Below are 17,284 nucleotides of genomic sequence, written 5' to 3' on the forward strand. Positions count from 1 at the left end.
CTATGTATTTACAGTGTAGGACTAAAGCTTATGAAAGTATACGTTTCATTCATTTCCTAAATCAAAATTAATGCCCCAGTTTTCATTTTGTACATCATGACAATATTAGTTCAGTTGTGGTCAGGGGTATCATGAAATTCAACACCCATTGACAAAGTCTAGAACTGCTCAAGGAGAGAAAAGTTAACTGATTAAAAGTCAAGAGTTTTCTACCTTAGTTACTTACCTTTCAAAGCTTCTGTGCGCTTAGACTTTTCTATATAGTCTTTTGTAAGACTTCTGATCCTGGGAAAGAGAGCAAAAGATAAGTTGCCTAAAAGACAATGGTTTTCTTTAGTATCTAACTATGAGTTTGGTTGAAATCTTTTGGGTGACTTGGGGTTGCGAGCATACAAGGGGGAGCATGTGCACTTCACTTAGCTGTGGTTAGACAGCAAGAGTACTTGGATTAGACACTATCCTAATGGTGAGCGTTATTCATGAGTGAAACCATATGAAGTGATGGGGCAGCTAGACCATGACTCAACACAGACAGCTTACACAACAAAGCTGACTAGAAGACGTAGGAATATAAAGCTAATAGAGATAACATCTTCATGAAGTCCAGAATCTCTCCAGGTCAGTCACACAGTAAAGAATGGCAAGGAAAAAAAAATGGCACGAACAATAGCAGAGGTACTAGCCATCACTGCACCTTGACCATTAAATAGCTGACAAATATAATTATTTCTTGTAACTCCGATGTCCTGCTCTGAAAGGGGTAACACAAACAGTACATATGTTACAGTTAGTTTTAAGACTAACTGCGTGCTGAGGAAGTGGGCCATGAAAATTACTGGATGCTATTCACTATATAATGAAGGTTATGGCTACTAAGAGGATGTAAGCAATAACAATCTAAGTGAAGTTATATCCAAATTCTATATGTTGCTATTTAAAAATCATTATAGCTCTGGAAATGTAGCCATGTTGTCTATTTGGTTGTAGTCTATCCGGTAAATATACATTTTTTTTTTTTTTTTTGCCACCGACTGTCTTTTCTCACACAACTCAGGCTTCATGTATGTTGCTTAAAATAGATTTCTCGCAGCTTCTTCTTGCAGTAGATGGTAATTAACAGAGGGATAACCAGGCACTATGCAGACAGTGAGAGACTTTGGATCGCTAAACTCTAAAGGAGATGGATGTCTTCCTCAAACCTCTCCCCTCATGCAAGGCTCGGGGATCTAGGAGGAAGATGAGGCAGCAAGATTGTAAGAGCCAGACATGATTAATGACTCCGAGGAAACAGCCATCTTCTAGACCAGCAGCTGTCAACCTGTGGCCGTGACCTTCTTGAGGTCTCATAGCAGACCTCCTTCTTGTCAGATATTATGTTATGACTCATGACTGCAGCAAAATTACAATTATGAAGTGGCAACAAAATATGTTGTTGATGGGGATCTCCATAACACGGGGAAATTATAGTAAAGGGCCGCAGCATTAGGAATGTTGAAAAACCACTTCTCTAGACACGGGCAGATCCACATATGAACTCGCAACGACCGTGACAGGACGCACAAGGCCGGCTCAGGTTCAAACCAGACAAACTCCCAGATTGGAGAAGTGGACGTGGGATCCCATTCTAACCAAGGATCTGTTTGCAACTGATACCTGCTGGGAAATGGAAAAGCATTTTCTCCCACAGAGTATCTCAACCACGCTACAGGGCAGGCTCCAGGCCCAGGAGTAATTGGCCAACACAAAATGAATCCTGTGGGGATTTTTTTTGTGGGGGAATTGCTTCATTTTGTCTTGTTTTGGCATTTTTTTTTTTTTTTTTTTTTGGTCTCATTGGTTTTTGTTTGTTTGATTTGATTTCCTTTTAGGGGGTTGAGAAAGCAAAAGGACATGAAGCATGAGAGATGTTGGAAGATCTGGAAGGAGTTGGGAAGGGAAAGAATGTGACCAAAATATATTGCGTGAAAATAAAAATATTTTAAATAAAAAGAGAGAAAATAAATTTCTCACCTCCAATTAAACCCTAACTCCTTATTCTTCCACAATGCTTTTTGTTAAGTGATATGCCAAAGAGAAAGTGAAAGAGAGCAGTATACAAAAACAGAAAACAAAACAAAACAAACAAACAAAAACCCCCAACCATTGTCTTGAAATGACTTTCTCGAAACTCATAGCAAGAAGGATAACTATGCAGCAGGATATAAGCTAGAAATTGCAAATTCTGATTAGAAATTAGAATATACCAATATCTTCTCCCCAGGGTCAGGGAACATAGCAGAGCAGGAGACAGAACGAATGTAAAAGATGAAAGGTAGGGAGGAGTGCTGTGAAATTCAACTTCCGGTCAGGACATGGCTGCCACTCAGGAACTCGCAGTAGCTTTGGCTAACCGCACAAGACCAAACAAGTAAAAATTCCACCAGGAATTGAGGATGGCCTTATGAATGACACCCCTATTTGAGGAACTGTTGGCAGTTGATGGTTGCCAAGAAAGAGTCATTCTTTCTTGGGGTTGTGGCCACTGGTAGGTTGCCCATACTCCAGTGGGTAGCCTGACAACAAACATGTGCAAATGGGCAGCACTCAATGGCATGTAATTATTTTTTTAATGAAGAGGATAAGAAGTCAGAAGGAGGACACGTTAGAAGGAAACGGGAAAGTTGGAAGTGGCTAGTGGGGTCCTAGATATGATTAAAATATATTGCATATGCTTATACAATTCTCAAAGAATAAGTCAGAAATTTTAGATAAGGGCTGCAAACATAAAGGCCTTGAAGACTTCTTCCTTATTTGAAATTAATGCAACTAGCACTGCAGTAAGCAGGCATTTTATTGTAACCCAGGCACAGGTATGTTTGACTGAAAGGCACATTGAGTTGATTTCCTATTCTTTCAAGGCCTCTTCATTTTCCTCTTCCTTTTTCCTTTGTCTCCTTTGTAGAGACAATGAGTTCATAAAGAAAGAAATATTAAAGTGAGTAAAGGAAAAATGAGCGGTATAACTAATAAGATGCAGGAATGGACCCTTGAGGCTAAGAGGAAGAAGGAGGAAGAGGAGGAGGAGGAAGAGGAGGAGGAGAAGAAGAAGAAGAACAAGAAGAACAAGAACAAGAACAAGAAAGAAGGAGGAGGAGGAAAAAGAAGAAGAGGAAGAGGAAGAAAAGAAAGAAAACAGAAGCAACAAGTGACAGGCATTGAAGAAATGTTTGCTGACTTGTGGCTGCTAGTGATCTTAAGTCTGAAGTTTGGTACCAAATGCAGCATGTTACAGTTTTAAACGAACCAGAAGACAGGACAGAAGGTGGCAGACAATGTAGATGAGCTTATGTCAGAGTCCTGTGAAGGAATCTGAGGAGGGTCTTCATGGCATAGCTGCATGTCGGGAGCAGGTGTTTGGCTGCGGATAGCACCAGACCTGACCTTCATCCACACTCCATGTGCTCTCACCTGATGGCTTCCTTCCCATGGAATTCTGTAGACACGGGTTCAAAAGAGTCATCAGAAAACTCATAGTCCATTTCATTGTCAAAGGTCATCCGGTCAGCTTGGTTTTGTCGTGACCAAAATGAGGACTTCAGGAAAAACAAGGGTGGGTACCGACGTCCATATTCACCTGTTTAGCCAGTGTAATTGCACATTGGATCAGCCACTGCTATAAATTCTATCTTTACCTCTAAACATGAATAATATATTTCAACACAGCAAAACACTGTCCTAAGTGTTTTGTCACTGAGACTATTAAAGTAAAACCACAAAGGTATTTATATTAAATTAACTACATAAGCAATGAAAAATGAGGAGAAATCATAATGCAAAAGTAAAGACTTTTCTAATATTGAGCTATCCAAAATGCAGATACAAAAATATTTTGAGTTACTATACATCCCTTAAAAGGGTGATAAATTAGTAAGTACATATCCAAATATGTTATGAGTTTACACCGTAAATTGAACAATTACTAATTACTAAATGAACCCTTTCAAGGAAGACAGAACAAAACTGAAGAAAATTATTTGATGTGTTATAAAAAAAGAGTGGAAAGGGCACAACATATCAATTCAAACAATACGAAGGGCAAGAAAAGCTAACTAGTGTAATCAGAGTAAGTTTAATTTATCTATAAGTTCCTCTTGTTATGTCAACTGGTTTGGTACAAGAAAAATAAAAATAAGAAGATAGCCCAGAAAGATAGCTATGAAATATATTCAGTTAACCAGTTAGCTATGAGATAAGTTCAAGGCTTAAAATCAGTGAAAAGAAAAAGGTCTGAAAAGGTGTCAAAATGAAATTGACATTAAAAAGGAAATGAAGATAAGAATGAACAGAGACTTCCTACTGGGGATCATGCAAGCCAGAAGAGGGTGGTGTCATATGTTTAAATGATGTTTAAAACAGTAGCTTTATACTATTGAAATACAGACAAACCTGCCATCTTAGACTCTGCACTCAGTGAAAACATACCTTTTAAAAATGAAGGAAGAATAAAGACAAGTATAAACATAAGATAAAGGGGTGGGAAAAGATCAAAGCAATATAATATAGTGTTAAGTAGAAATGGGGAAAGTGTATATATCAAACGATATTTTAGAAGGCTTTAAATTGAGTCCTGTAGAAAGAAAGTGAATTACATCACATATTGCATAAGTTTTTGGTCACCATCCAAAAGAAAGAACAGCTAAAGCTACACTTAATTCACAGAGAAGCCATTTGCCAAGACACCACGACTATCGAGAAGCAAAGGAGATATAATAGATTTTTGTCAGCTAAAACACTAAGGAAAGTAAAAGAATGAGAAACATTTAGGGATTAAAAATTCAAGTAGTATCTTTCTATGAAAGGAATGAGAATGAAAGGTTAGCAGGTTTGTGTCACCAGAAATAAGACTAACATTTGACCCCCAAACAAGAGTTCTGCAATTTAACAAAAAGGCAAAAACTTAGCATTTGAAGCATAAAAAATATTTCTAAATATATCTTAAGGATTTGTTTAAGTTAGATCAATATTAGACTATACAATAGGTAAGCAATATTTTCCTTCACTAGAGTATTTTGTTTAATCAATAGTGGGAATAAAATATATAAACATATATTCTTTATATATAAATGTAACACATAAACACTATACCTAAACATAAACATAACCAAGATACATGGATATGTATTCATATGTTTCATCTTCTACATCTGCACACATTAACAGAGATAATTGATTAAAATACTATTCAGTAAACCTGGAAAACTTAACAGAGACCGTTACTGTGCATGCATGATCTCTCAAAATCAGGGAGATCAACTTTAAGCCCCCCTATTGTGGCTTCTTACTGATCCACCTTTTTCTTAGGTGTTTGCTCATGGCTGCCCTGGCATGAAGCACTGGCCATGGCCTCTTACATAGAAACGCACAGGAGGAGCAGTCTCCGTTCTTGAGCAGAGAAGGTCGACTAGACAGGAGCAAAGAAAGAATCCTTCCACAGGTTTTTAACAGAGTGCTAGCACATATCCAGCCCTCTCATGGTGTTTAAGCTGTATCAGCCAACAAGACCAAAATTATAGCCTTTGAGAGGCCGATATGGATTAATAAATTGAAAGGGCATATAACTACAAATGCCCTTCACATGTGATATTACAGAACGGCTGAGTATCATGACCACCTCGAGTGCCCTGGTGCTGCTCACAACCATTTGAGAAAGAATGTCTGGGCTTGAGCAGGATTTGGTCTTACACTGCACCCCCTCTAATGACATGAGTGAACTAAACTATTGCTAAATGGAGGACATTAAACACAGTAGGAAAACTGAAATGCGATCCGATGTAGAAAGGCAGTCACAAGAGCTGAAATCGAAGTGTGAGACTCAGGAGATTTTCACCAAAACATGTTCAGACATATCAGAGCGTGGTGCTATAGTTAATAAGTGTGTTGTACTTTGGGAAACCTCTGAGAGTAGATTACCACAAAAACAAATACGTGAGGTAACACATACACTGCCTAGTTCAGCTGAGTCAGTCACAGTGTAATATGTTTCCTATTGTAATATGTTGTTTCCTATTATAGGCGCTGAATATGTATGCTTATTTATCAGTTAAAGATGCAGAAAGAGTTTAGAACCACAGATCTGCAGGCAGCCACAGGCATTTAGGAAATAAAAGCCTAAAATGCAGGAAGGAGAAAGAGATGGATAAAGGGAAACTAACTACACACTAAACGACTACACATTCCACACAGGCAACATTCTGATTTTAATTTTGAACCGGTAGATTGCAAGGAAGATGAAAGAGCCAGTCGTTCTTGAGTTACCGTGTTGACTATCTATCCTATAAAGAGACATATCATTGACATGTGGATAATACATTTGAAGGACATATTTTAAGTTGATATATATATATATTCATAGATATGAGAAATGAGATTGCAAACATGCTTCTAAGTCTTACCATGGAAGTACTTACTTGGTAAAACCTTTTCAAAGTAGAATGTCAACAGCAGGTAGAGGACACTATCAAAGAGCAACATGAAAATTGTGACAATGATTACATGCGCATTGTCCATCGGGTTTGCATTAGAATTCACATCAAAATCCAAGTGTAAGAGCTGGAAATTAAAAATGACCCAGAAAGTCAAAGGCAAATAATCATTAAAAAAAAAAAACAAAACAAAAACAAAAAAAACAGCTTAGCTATTTCATGAACTATCATGCCAGATCCCTGAAAGACAAAGTTAATCCACTTGACTGCCTAGATCACATATTTTGACTGGAAAACAGGGCATATGAACACTGTAAGAAATACGGGATCGTGTTTAGTACAGTGGGTGTGTGTTTCAAGCGAGACACACATTGTGTGGGGGAAAGAACTTAGTGAAGGCGTGCCAGTCATGTAAGACCTTGCTAAATTGGGAATAGGGGCAAGAAAAGATGCTTTGGGGGATGGCACATGGTTGTCAAAAAACTAGCGAGAACATATTCCATGTTTAAACAAAGACAGTAGGAAGACTTGATGACTTCATTGGTGAGTTGCCTGACTGGCTAAGAGCACTTGCTGCTCTTGAAGAGGGCTCATGTTCAGTTTCCAGCACCCGCGTTGGGTAGCTCACAACCACCTGTAACTTTGCCTCCAGGCTATCTAATACCCTATTCTGGCCCCTGCAGGTACATGCATATAGGTAAGATGTGTGCGCGCACACACACACACACACACACACACACACACACACAAACAAATAAATTTTTAATTAAAAACTTTACTGACCGATAATTTTTATTGTGTGTATATACACTCACATACATATGTATATACACAACAATTATTATCATCACATCATAATGGAGATTTGATAATCGGACATATTCCATAACTGAGAGAAAGAGTTCTTCTACCCAGGTTAAGAAGTAAGCAGAGAAGGAGAATTAAAATACTTAAAGATCAAAAAAGGATTTACTATTCAATGGTTTAGCATCCAAAACATTCATTTTCATTTTATTTTGCTTTATACCACTGCTTCAGAATTAAAGCACATAGCCTTCTAAAATTAAGTAAGATGCTTAACTGGACTGCATCAGTTTAAATACAATTTTTAACATAAACTTTGGGGACTGATAAAACCCTATATACTGTATTGAAGAATTATGAAGCTATCTTTTTACATACAAGAGATCTTTTTTTTTTCTGGGAGAAAATGACTTCTGTCTTTTATAGTTCATCTTTGAAACCTTAGAAATATGTTCCATTGACCTATATATAGAAATGATTGTGAGACTACTGAGTTCCAGGGAGGAAGAAAAAAATATTTCAGAGATATCACTAATAAACTGACTTGTGTCTCACTCACCTGGGACATTCCAAGCACAAAGGCAAAGGGGCTGAGCAAACTCAGAGCCCACTCCAAGGACATGGGGAGGTATCTGTACAATGCTGTGAACCCCAGCCCTCCACAGGAAACAATGAGAAAGAACACCATAAAGTCCGTGAGGAAAGACTTCTTCAGTAAAACACTCATTAAGAAAGACAAGGAGATCTACAACAAGAAAAGAGCAAGTCGTTTTATGTCCCTCTAAGAGTTTTTACCATAGCAAAACAAATGACTTATTGTATAAAACTACAGTTTTTTTTCTCTAGAAACTTTACAGAAAGTTAGAACTACAGAGAACTACAGATAAATACCATCTAACTACATATTTGTCTCGTGCAAGTAGAAATCACCAAATTGGTAGCAACTTCGTTTCTTAGGCTGAAAACTATATAGTATTTTTAAATTCACCAACTCACCAAAGATAAGCCATAGAAGAAAAAGAGACTGAAGATCACCATGAATCCAGTCAAAATGATAAATTGGACCAATTTTACAATAAATGTCAAGAGAATTGTCACAATGAAGACAATGACACCGTAGAGCAAACCCCAAGACAGCCTGGTACAAAAATAGAGTCCCATTAGTATTCATGGCTAGACAAAAAAGAGAGCCTATTCTGGGTACTCAGGTTACCCTTCTTTTAGCCACACTTATTCTTCCATTAGAATTCACAGGACTGTCTAGGACAAATAAGCAGAATGCAGTAATTTGGGGCTGTAGATAATCTTATAATCATATACTTAGAATTAATACAAAGATTGAAGGCAAATCATGAACAGTGACATCTTTTACACTGGGTGTGGACACACGTGTGTCTTGCTGAGTTGCAATCCTTGAGAAGAGTTAAATTAGAGTCTCTTTGTCCTGTGCAAAGGTTCTTAGTTGCAATAATACATAACAGAGCTTTTTTATGGCTTAATGTGGAAATAAGAATGCTTAATTCTATACTTTCTTCTGTCTATAATGTGCTTACAATAAAGTTTCTCTTCTTCTTTCTCCTTATAGGGGTAACAACTGTTCTATATTCTTTAAGAATTATTTTCACATTCATATTTTTATTATTATTATAGTACATATAATCTTTCCTTTGTCCATTTTACTTTTCTTCATTAATACTTTCTGATAAATTATAGTCTTAAAATGCTATGATCTTAAAACTATAAGTCTTAAAATACTGATAAGGGGGATATAGGGAGCTGGCTCAGTAGATAAAGTGTTTGGCATGCAAGCCTGAAGGCTTGAGTTCAATTCCCAGAACCTACCAAACAAACAAAACAAAAAGCTGTGCACAGTAGTGAATGCTTGTGATCCCAGAACTAGGGAAAAGGAGATTAGCAGATTCCCTGGGGTAATAGACCACAACTAGCTAACTGGCTGGTCAAATTTAATCAATGAGTCTCAAGCCAATGAAAGACTCTGTCTCAATAAATATGATAATAGCTAGCAATGACACTAGAGGTTGATTTCCGGCCACTACACATGCACACATACGCGCACATACAAAACCACACAGGTACACTAACACATGAAGTTTAATGACCAGGAAAAAGTAGTGTATGGATATGTTATTGCAGCTATAAGAAATTAATAACAAGTTTTATTATTGTTCATAGCTGGTCCCTATAGTATTTTCTACCTGCCCTAAATTATCCTTCACTGATTCACAGCTTATAATATGCCCATAGGATAGTTTTTCCCAACTTACAAAACAGAATCCTATCCAAAAGAGCTGATTCATTCACTTCCTCTGATCTCAGAGACAGATGGATGTTCACTTGTAGGAGCTTGATAAGGACAAATGTTTCCTCCTCTAATTATGCATGCAATTCCTATTCATGCAGTATAAATTAATTTTTTCCAGCAAAGAATATAAATCTTAAATAATATCTTATCTCATCCACCTACCATTTTTTTTTCTGACTGGTCTCAAAAAACATTAGCTACATCCCAACTTGAAAATAAGCAAACTATACAGATTAAAATAGCCAGTGATTTCCAGGAGTTTACAAAGAGACTAAGGTTGAACAAATGAAACGCAAACAATTTGGGGAGAGTAAAGCTGCAGTCCATGCTACTGGGACTGTAGACATTAAGCAGTATGTACGCATTCGTTGACAATCATTTAACTGTGCAGCACACAGTGACCCTAGTTTAAGTATGCATACTAGTCACTAATAACTACACTGGCTTATTAATTTTGACAAATATACAACATTCGTGCCCATTATGATAAGAAAATAACTTTAAAAATATATTTTATTAATTTATTCATATTACACCTCAATTGTTATTCCATCCCTTGTATCCTCCGAAAAGAACTTTTTTTTAAAAGAAAAAGAACAAGCATAGTTAATCATGTCAACAGATATGTAAGGGCGCTATAGTTGGAAAGTCCATAGGATTTGAGTGATCTCTCTCTACTTTCTGCTCAAGAAACAAAGATTTATTTGTTTAAAACCCTATGAATTAAATAATGTTTTTACCATGACATGATTCTGGCATATCCTATGGGGATACTATGTCATTTTATGGTAATTTAAGGGCAGAAACTTGGGCTTTCAACTTGAAGTTTGTGCTATTTCATACACAGTCATAACCCTAACTGCCCAAACACATGTGAATATTTAGCATCTCCTGATCACCAAATACTCTTCAAAGTGTAGGTTAAGCTATTACAAGAGCGAGCTTAGGGGCCAGAGATATGCCCCAGTGGTTAAGAGCATTGACTGCTCTTGTCAAGGACCCAGACTTGATTCCTGGTAGCCATGTGGCAACTCACAAATACCTTTAACATATCATCCTCTGGCCTCTGTGGGCACCAGACACACATCTGGTATACACGCATGCGTGCATGCAAACATCCATACATATAAAGTAAGAAAGTAAGCTTCTCTAGAAAAATAATAAGCTTAGTTAATCATGTCAACAGCCATGTAAGGATGCCTCCAGATTTATGCAGTTTTTCTGTGATAACACAACTGGTGAGGAGAAAGTGAACCATACGTTAATGATGGCTTTATTTTCTTGCTCTTTTGTTCCTTTGGTTAAGGCTACTGTTAGGGGAGGCATAACACTTAATATATTCAGCACTGCAGTGGATTTGTTTTTTCTGTAATGCTTCTAGGATAACATCCCATTTAAGTGATCGAATACATTGATTATTTGCCCAACAACAACAACAAAAAATCTGTGATGGTTCTCAACTTGTGGGTCATTCACAACAGTCGCAAAATTACAGTTATAAAGTAGCAACAAAAATAATTTTATGATTGGGGATCACCATAACATCTGGAGCAGTATTAAAGGGTCGCAGCATTAGGAAGGTTGAGGACCATGTCTCTAAAGCAAGCGTTTCATTCAGTATTAGAAGTTTTGAGTTCTCATGAATCTGAAAGCAGCGGCTATTGGTTGCCCAATACCTAAAATATCACTCAATGGCTAATAGGTAACTCATCGTTCCCCTCAGAGTTAAACGTGGCGAAGTCCAGGCTCCTTCTGTGCGGTACCACATCGGGGATAGTCCATGCCATTCGGAGGAAACAAAGGCAAGGATGTTCTAACAATGACAGAGCATTTGGAGGGTTGTTATTTTGTTTGAAACAGTGTCATATACCTGAGGTTGACCTTGAACTCTGTATGTGGCCAATGATGACCTTCAACTTCTGCTTCTTCTTCCTTTACCTCCCAAGAGCTGAGATTGAATGCGTGTGCCACCATGCCGAGTTTATATAATGTTGTGCATCGAATTCAGTGCTCTATGCTAGGCAAGCTCTCTGACAGCTGAACTACAGTCCCACTTCCCAATGCTTGTGTGTGTGTGTGTGTGTGTGTGCCTAGAAACTCACTTTTTCTGAGCCTCTCTCACTCACCAGAATGCTGAATCTTGAAGACCCATCACTGTCATCAAGCCCTTCATCTTTTTTCTTTCTCTTGTAACACCAGCTGAGATATAGTAGGTGAGTGGGGAAAAACAAATAATATAGAAAAAGAGGAAGGTGTCAGTCACTATTCCTCCTTGGCCAACGAAAGGGTCTATCTTCATGTACTTTCCGGTAACTGACATCATCTCTTCCATCACTGAGTGATTTGTCGTGACCTAAACAGAGATATCAGTGAGGAAAACATGAACAGCAGTGGCACACAAATGACATCCGTTTCCCCTGAATGCAAACTGATTTGTCTGGATTTGGTTTTAGCCTGAGTTTCTCCTCACATGTTTTGTAACTAGGTTATTTATATTCTAGAGTCAACTCTTTCATCCTGGTCTGCCCACATTACTCAGAATTTTATCAATTCTTGTCTATCATTGCCTGGCCATTTTTTTTTTTTTTCGGAACACTTTTTTTCCCTGTTATATAAGGCTCATCCAGTGACAAGGATCACTTCAGTGGGAATTGTTCCATCTAAACTGAGAATTGTGTGTTTCTTTATCAACAAGAGCGCTGTTTGTAATTCCACAATAGCATGTTTCGTTTTCTAATAATTATGTGATTTTTATGTCTGGATCCTGAGAGGACTGATTCCCTGGAGAATTAAGCCTTGTGTTGTTTGTGTTGCTATCTACGTTGTCCTATTATAACTGGTAACACAGCAGCTTTGATGAATGTTATTGGGGAAGTGAGTAAATCAGAGTGAAAGAGTAAGCGACTGAGTGAGAGAATGAAAGAACACAGCTGTCCACTGACACAGCCACAAAACTGAGCAGAGTTAGTCGTCATCAAACATTTGCACTCACTTCTATGATGGCTGCATTAATGGCGGCTTGAAAAGCCACAAATCCATTTCTCCAGAAGTGTGAAATTTCACAAGTAATATCATCTCCATATGAGTAGCAATGAGCTTTGAGAACAAAGAGAAGAATATGAGTATTGGATGTGATCGTAACGATGGCAAGCAGTGGACTTTACAAAATCCTTATGCCTCAAAGTCTACAAAATCTCAAATTTATAAATAATTATTAATAATTATTGTAATGAAGATAGCAATGCCCCCTACCATAGACAGTATTTCTTGTGCTTACATTCTCTAAGGATCAATTTTTTTCTCATATTTTCCTGTTTCTCTATTCATATTTTTGAGCTTTTTCTTTCTTTTTGTATTAAATACTTTATGATGATGATGATGATGATGATGCTTGGTGTGAGGGAATTAAACTTATACCCTTATGCTTGCTAGGTAAGCATTATACTGGTGAGTTATACGCCCAATCCTTGTATCATTGTTTTAGAATAACTTTTAAGATTACCAAAATGTACTAATATCATCAAAAATAAGACCCAGAACCTACTCTAATCAAGTATTTTTCTAGTGAGATAATGGGATATAACAAAATAATGAGAAAATGGAATTCATAATCAGATAATAATTGGGTAGACCTTTGAAGAGAAGTTATTTTGGAAAATGAAAAGTCAAAATTACCCCTCTATTGAAATCTTAACTACAGTTCATTTTAAATAAACCAGCATTAAATTAGAGAATTTATTCTGTGCTACATTAATTTAAAAATATCTATAAGTGATGAAGGAACATGTAAACTTACAAAGGCATAAATACAAACAGAAGAAACATCTGTTCATGGAGCTACACACCTTACGAAGTGATGTCTAGGAGGCCCAAATTCTGTTTCTTCTGGGTCTTACTCTACCTGTTAAATCCAACACCCTACAACAGCCACTTTCCTAATCTTTGGGGATATTTTTGAAAGATGATTGGGTTCTTAAGGAATACTCCTCCTCCACTCTTCCGAGTGATGACAGGCACATCTTTTGCTGTTGTTTTCTTTTCTTTTCTTTTCTTTTTTATTTCTGTAAAAAGGATCTCATTCTGTAACCTAAGCTGGCCTGAAACTCTGTAGGTAGCCCAGGCTGGCCTTGAACTTGTAATCATCCTCTTGCCCCAGCCTCCTGAGTTCTGGGATTACAAGGCTAGGCTATTACATCTGGCTGCTAGGGGAGATCTTCTTTTCAAAGTTGCAGCCTAACCATGTGATTTATCTGCTATTGAAGCTCATGCTTCCTCTTGGCAAAAAAAATGTTAAAGTCATATATCATTAGAAAACACGGACACAACCCAGTTTGTTTTTGTTTTTGTTTTTGTTTTTGTTTTTAGCAATCACGTTCACTATTGGCTACTGTAATCTTTCTCTTTCATGTGAACGTAGTTTAGGATGTGTGTGTGTGTGTGTGTGTGTGTGTGTGTGTGTGTGTGTGTGTGTAACATTTCTTGTTTGTCTAATAACTTCTAGACGTCAACTTTACCTTTGTTACAGTGGGGAGGTGGGAAACACGACTTAATGTGTCTGCTCATGTTGCTCATGTTGTTTCTTGGGAGCCACCCACCTCGTCTTGTGAGATAGGGTCTCTCAGTAGGACCTAGGACTCACTAACTAGGCTAGCCTGGCTATTCAGGGAGCCTTCTCTCTCTCTTTCCCCAGCACTGCAATTACAAGCATGCATCCCCATGCCAAGGGTCTCACATGTGTTCTAGGCCGGAATTACCATGCTCAGGCTCAGGCTTGCACACCAAGGACTTCACTCAACGAGATATCTCCTCAGCTCCCTGTCTTTGTCATTATTTTGCATTAATTAATATCCTGTTCAAGTTTCCTTTCTGCCACTGTAATAAAAACCTATGACCCAAAGTAGTTTGGTAATTAAAACATTTATTTTAGCGTAAAGGTTATGATACATCATTAAGGGCAGCCATGGCATGAGCACTGAGCAGAGGACATGGAGGAATGCTGCCTACCGGCTTGCTCCCCTTACTTGTGCAGCTACACTTGTTTGACAGCCTGGGCCCGCCTCCCTATGGATGGTACCACCCACAGTGTGATTGATGGACACGCCAACATCAAATAGCAGTTAAGAAAATGTGATACAGACACACCCACAGACCAACCTATGGGAAGCAATCCTTGAATCCAGTTTCTCTTTCCCAGGTTGTCCAGTTAACAAAACTAGCCAGGGCATATCTCTACATAGTCTTGTAACATTAGGGACACTGGAAGTCCTCCCATTTGGGAGCTGCTTAGGTACCTGTGTGGTCCTGGTGTTCCTTCATGACTGGGATCCTTGTTCCTTTCAGAAACTTCAAATGATAGGAGTAAGTGTTGGTGAATATGACCCTCACTACATCATCATAGCGTTTTGAAGTGAGTTCTGTCATATTTCCTTCATCCGGAAAAGCCAATATTTTTCTTCCTGGCATTCAAAGAAAAAAAAAATAATACTATAAGTAAATGTTTATGGATGGTACCTATGAGATACTGCTTTAGCTTCTTTTCTATTGCTGTAACAAAACACCGTGACCGAAGTCAACTTAAGGAAGAGAGAGCTGAATTTTGCTTATGGCACCAGAGTGATAAAAGTCCGTTGTGGCAACACAGAGCAATGGCAGCGAGCCACAGACATGGTGGCAGGAGGAGGGAGCCAATATCTTCAAACGCAAGCACAAATCAGAGAGTGTGGCATGCAAGGAGGGCAAGGCTGTGTATTCTCAAGGCCTGCCCCAAGTGACTAGCGACATGCTTCCTTCAGCAAGGCCACAGCTCCTAACCCTCCTCAGGCAGCACCCGCAGCTAGGGACAAAGTGAGATTAAGGGTTCATTTCTCATTCAAACCACCATAGAAACCTTATTCCATTTCCTCCTATATAAAATTTTTAATGAAAACCATCCCAAATTATATAACAACCTTGAGTGAATCACTCATACTAAAAATGTCAAAAATGCTTTCCAGTGTTGTAGACAAAATCAGAGGACTATATATAAAATTGGTTATTTTCTTTCATATACTCCAGTGGATTCCCACTATACAAAATAACCTACCGTTCCATTTAGACTATTTACTATTTTACAGAGGGACAAGGGTTCAAAACTTAAAATTAAAAAAAAAAAAAAAACAGCAACAAAAACCAGTGAATGTGTATTTGGCCTAGTTAGACACTGCTTTTTCCTTAGGAGGAGGCATTGCTCAAATTTATTTTCCCTATAAACCCATCACGTTTGGCGAATGTGTCTAAAACACGTAAAGCTCTTAACTCAGAGACAGTGCAGCATGCATGACTTACATGATCCTTACTTTACACAGACAGTGCTGACCGTATGAGCATGTTACATTACATAAATATAAGTGATGACAAGCCTAAAAGAATAAAAATGAACACCTTTTCTGTGTTGGAAGTGTTCATAAAAGGGAAGGGAGCAGACACACTGTTTCTTACTTACTAAAGTACATCTTCATTATTTGTTCATAAACTAAATCTGTGGGATATTTGGCAAGTCCCTTGGTTATCTTAGAGATAACGTGCATGCAAAGGCCAACGACATAGGCCTAGGAAGTTGTATTCACCTAAGAGCTTTGTTAATATTTTTTGTTGGTGCCTTTGAAAATGCTTTAGAAGAGTTACGTTCATGACATTTTCACCTCCACACGAAATACCTGTGAAATAGAGGGTCAGTCCACAGATTGCAGGAGAAATTAAGAGCTGTGGGTCTTGGGTGGAAGCTCAGATGAGGGTATGATGTTAAGTCAGGAGTGGAGTTCGTTGTTGAAGGGTCTGACGGCCAGTGCAGACATTCAGGTTCAGGGGTCAATATCAGTAAGCCAACCATCTTATCGATGAGGTGCCAGAGGAAAGCAGGTTTGGGATGTTTTATATCCTCATGGCCCACGGTGAACAGGGAGGCATGGATAGCAAGGGAGGAGACCTCAGCGTAGTCTGGGAAGCAAGGCCACAGTGACTCCCAGGAGCAAGTGGTGTGTTAAAGCATACACTGTGCCGAGGGTGAACTCTTAGATATTTCAATCTACTTCTGAGCACAGAGTCCAAATACATAAATAATTGTTGCCTGAGCCAGAACAAATCCATGGACAGAATAGGACTAAGGAACAGGAGGAAAGATTACATAGATTTTCAGCGACTGGGTCCAATCACCAGGTCAACCTTACAATAATGCCTTTGGTGGAGCATGTTAACACCGCCTGCTAACGTCAGGTCCTTCTGAGATGCCATCACACTCGGACTCAACTAACACCATGGAGCCATCAGTGCAGCTGAGGTTCTTTGGTGTTTTTCCCCCTTGCCTGTGGGATTTGGATTTGTACTTAAGAATATTGAAAAGAAAAAGAAAAAAATCTGCTGTTTTTCACTTCCTGGTTTTAACTTGTCTTTATTCTAGTAAACATTCTAAAATCTAGGTGCAACACCACTCTGTCTGCTCTTTTAGCTTGACATGGTTTGAGCATGTTCTCGGGGTAGCTTGGAGCCTGAGCTGAATCTAATAGGAGAGATAAGCTTGATTTCCCCCTGTGCTGCTAATTTTGTTGAGATGAATTCTTGAGACTCTACTGAACAAACTCAGACCAAGACGAACAGGCAAGGAATTGTATTTTACCTAAAACCATACATATTAGAATACACTAACTAGTGAGAGACACAA

The 17,284-nt window shown here is 38.3% G+C and overlaps 1 protein-coding gene across 1 annotated transcript in view; it reads right to left on the reverse strand.

Annotated features, from left to right (window-relative positions):
- The window catches only part of LOC127200591 (ABC-type organic anion transporter ABCA8A-like), a 53,501-nt gene that overhangs the window by 33,124 nt on the left and 3,093 nt on the right, over positions 1-17,284 (reverse strand). Inside the window, exons 3-10 of the mRNA XM_051158962.1 lie at positions 14,880-15,044; positions 12,581-12,684; positions 11,715-11,941; positions 8,262-8,403; positions 7,825-8,010; positions 6,447-6,588; positions 3,448-3,613; positions 227-285 (exon numbers count right to left, since the gene is read on the reverse strand). Of these exons, the coding sequence (XP_051014919.1) occupies positions 227-285; positions 3,448-3,613; positions 6,447-6,588; positions 7,825-8,010; positions 8,262-8,403; positions 11,715-11,941; positions 12,581-12,684; positions 14,880-15,044 (1,191 nt within the window). The remainder of the gene's footprint in view (positions 1-226; positions 286-3,447; positions 3,614-6,446; positions 6,589-7,824; positions 8,011-8,261; positions 8,404-11,714; positions 11,942-12,580; positions 12,685-14,879; positions 15,045-17,284) is intronic.

This window comes from Acomys russatus, chromosome 16, assembly GCF_903995435.1.
Source record: "Acomys russatus chromosome 16, mAcoRus1.1, whole genome shotgun sequence".
In the NCBI taxonomy this organism is placed as follows: domain Eukaryota; kingdom Metazoa; phylum Chordata; class Mammalia; order Rodentia; family Muridae; genus Acomys; species Acomys russatus.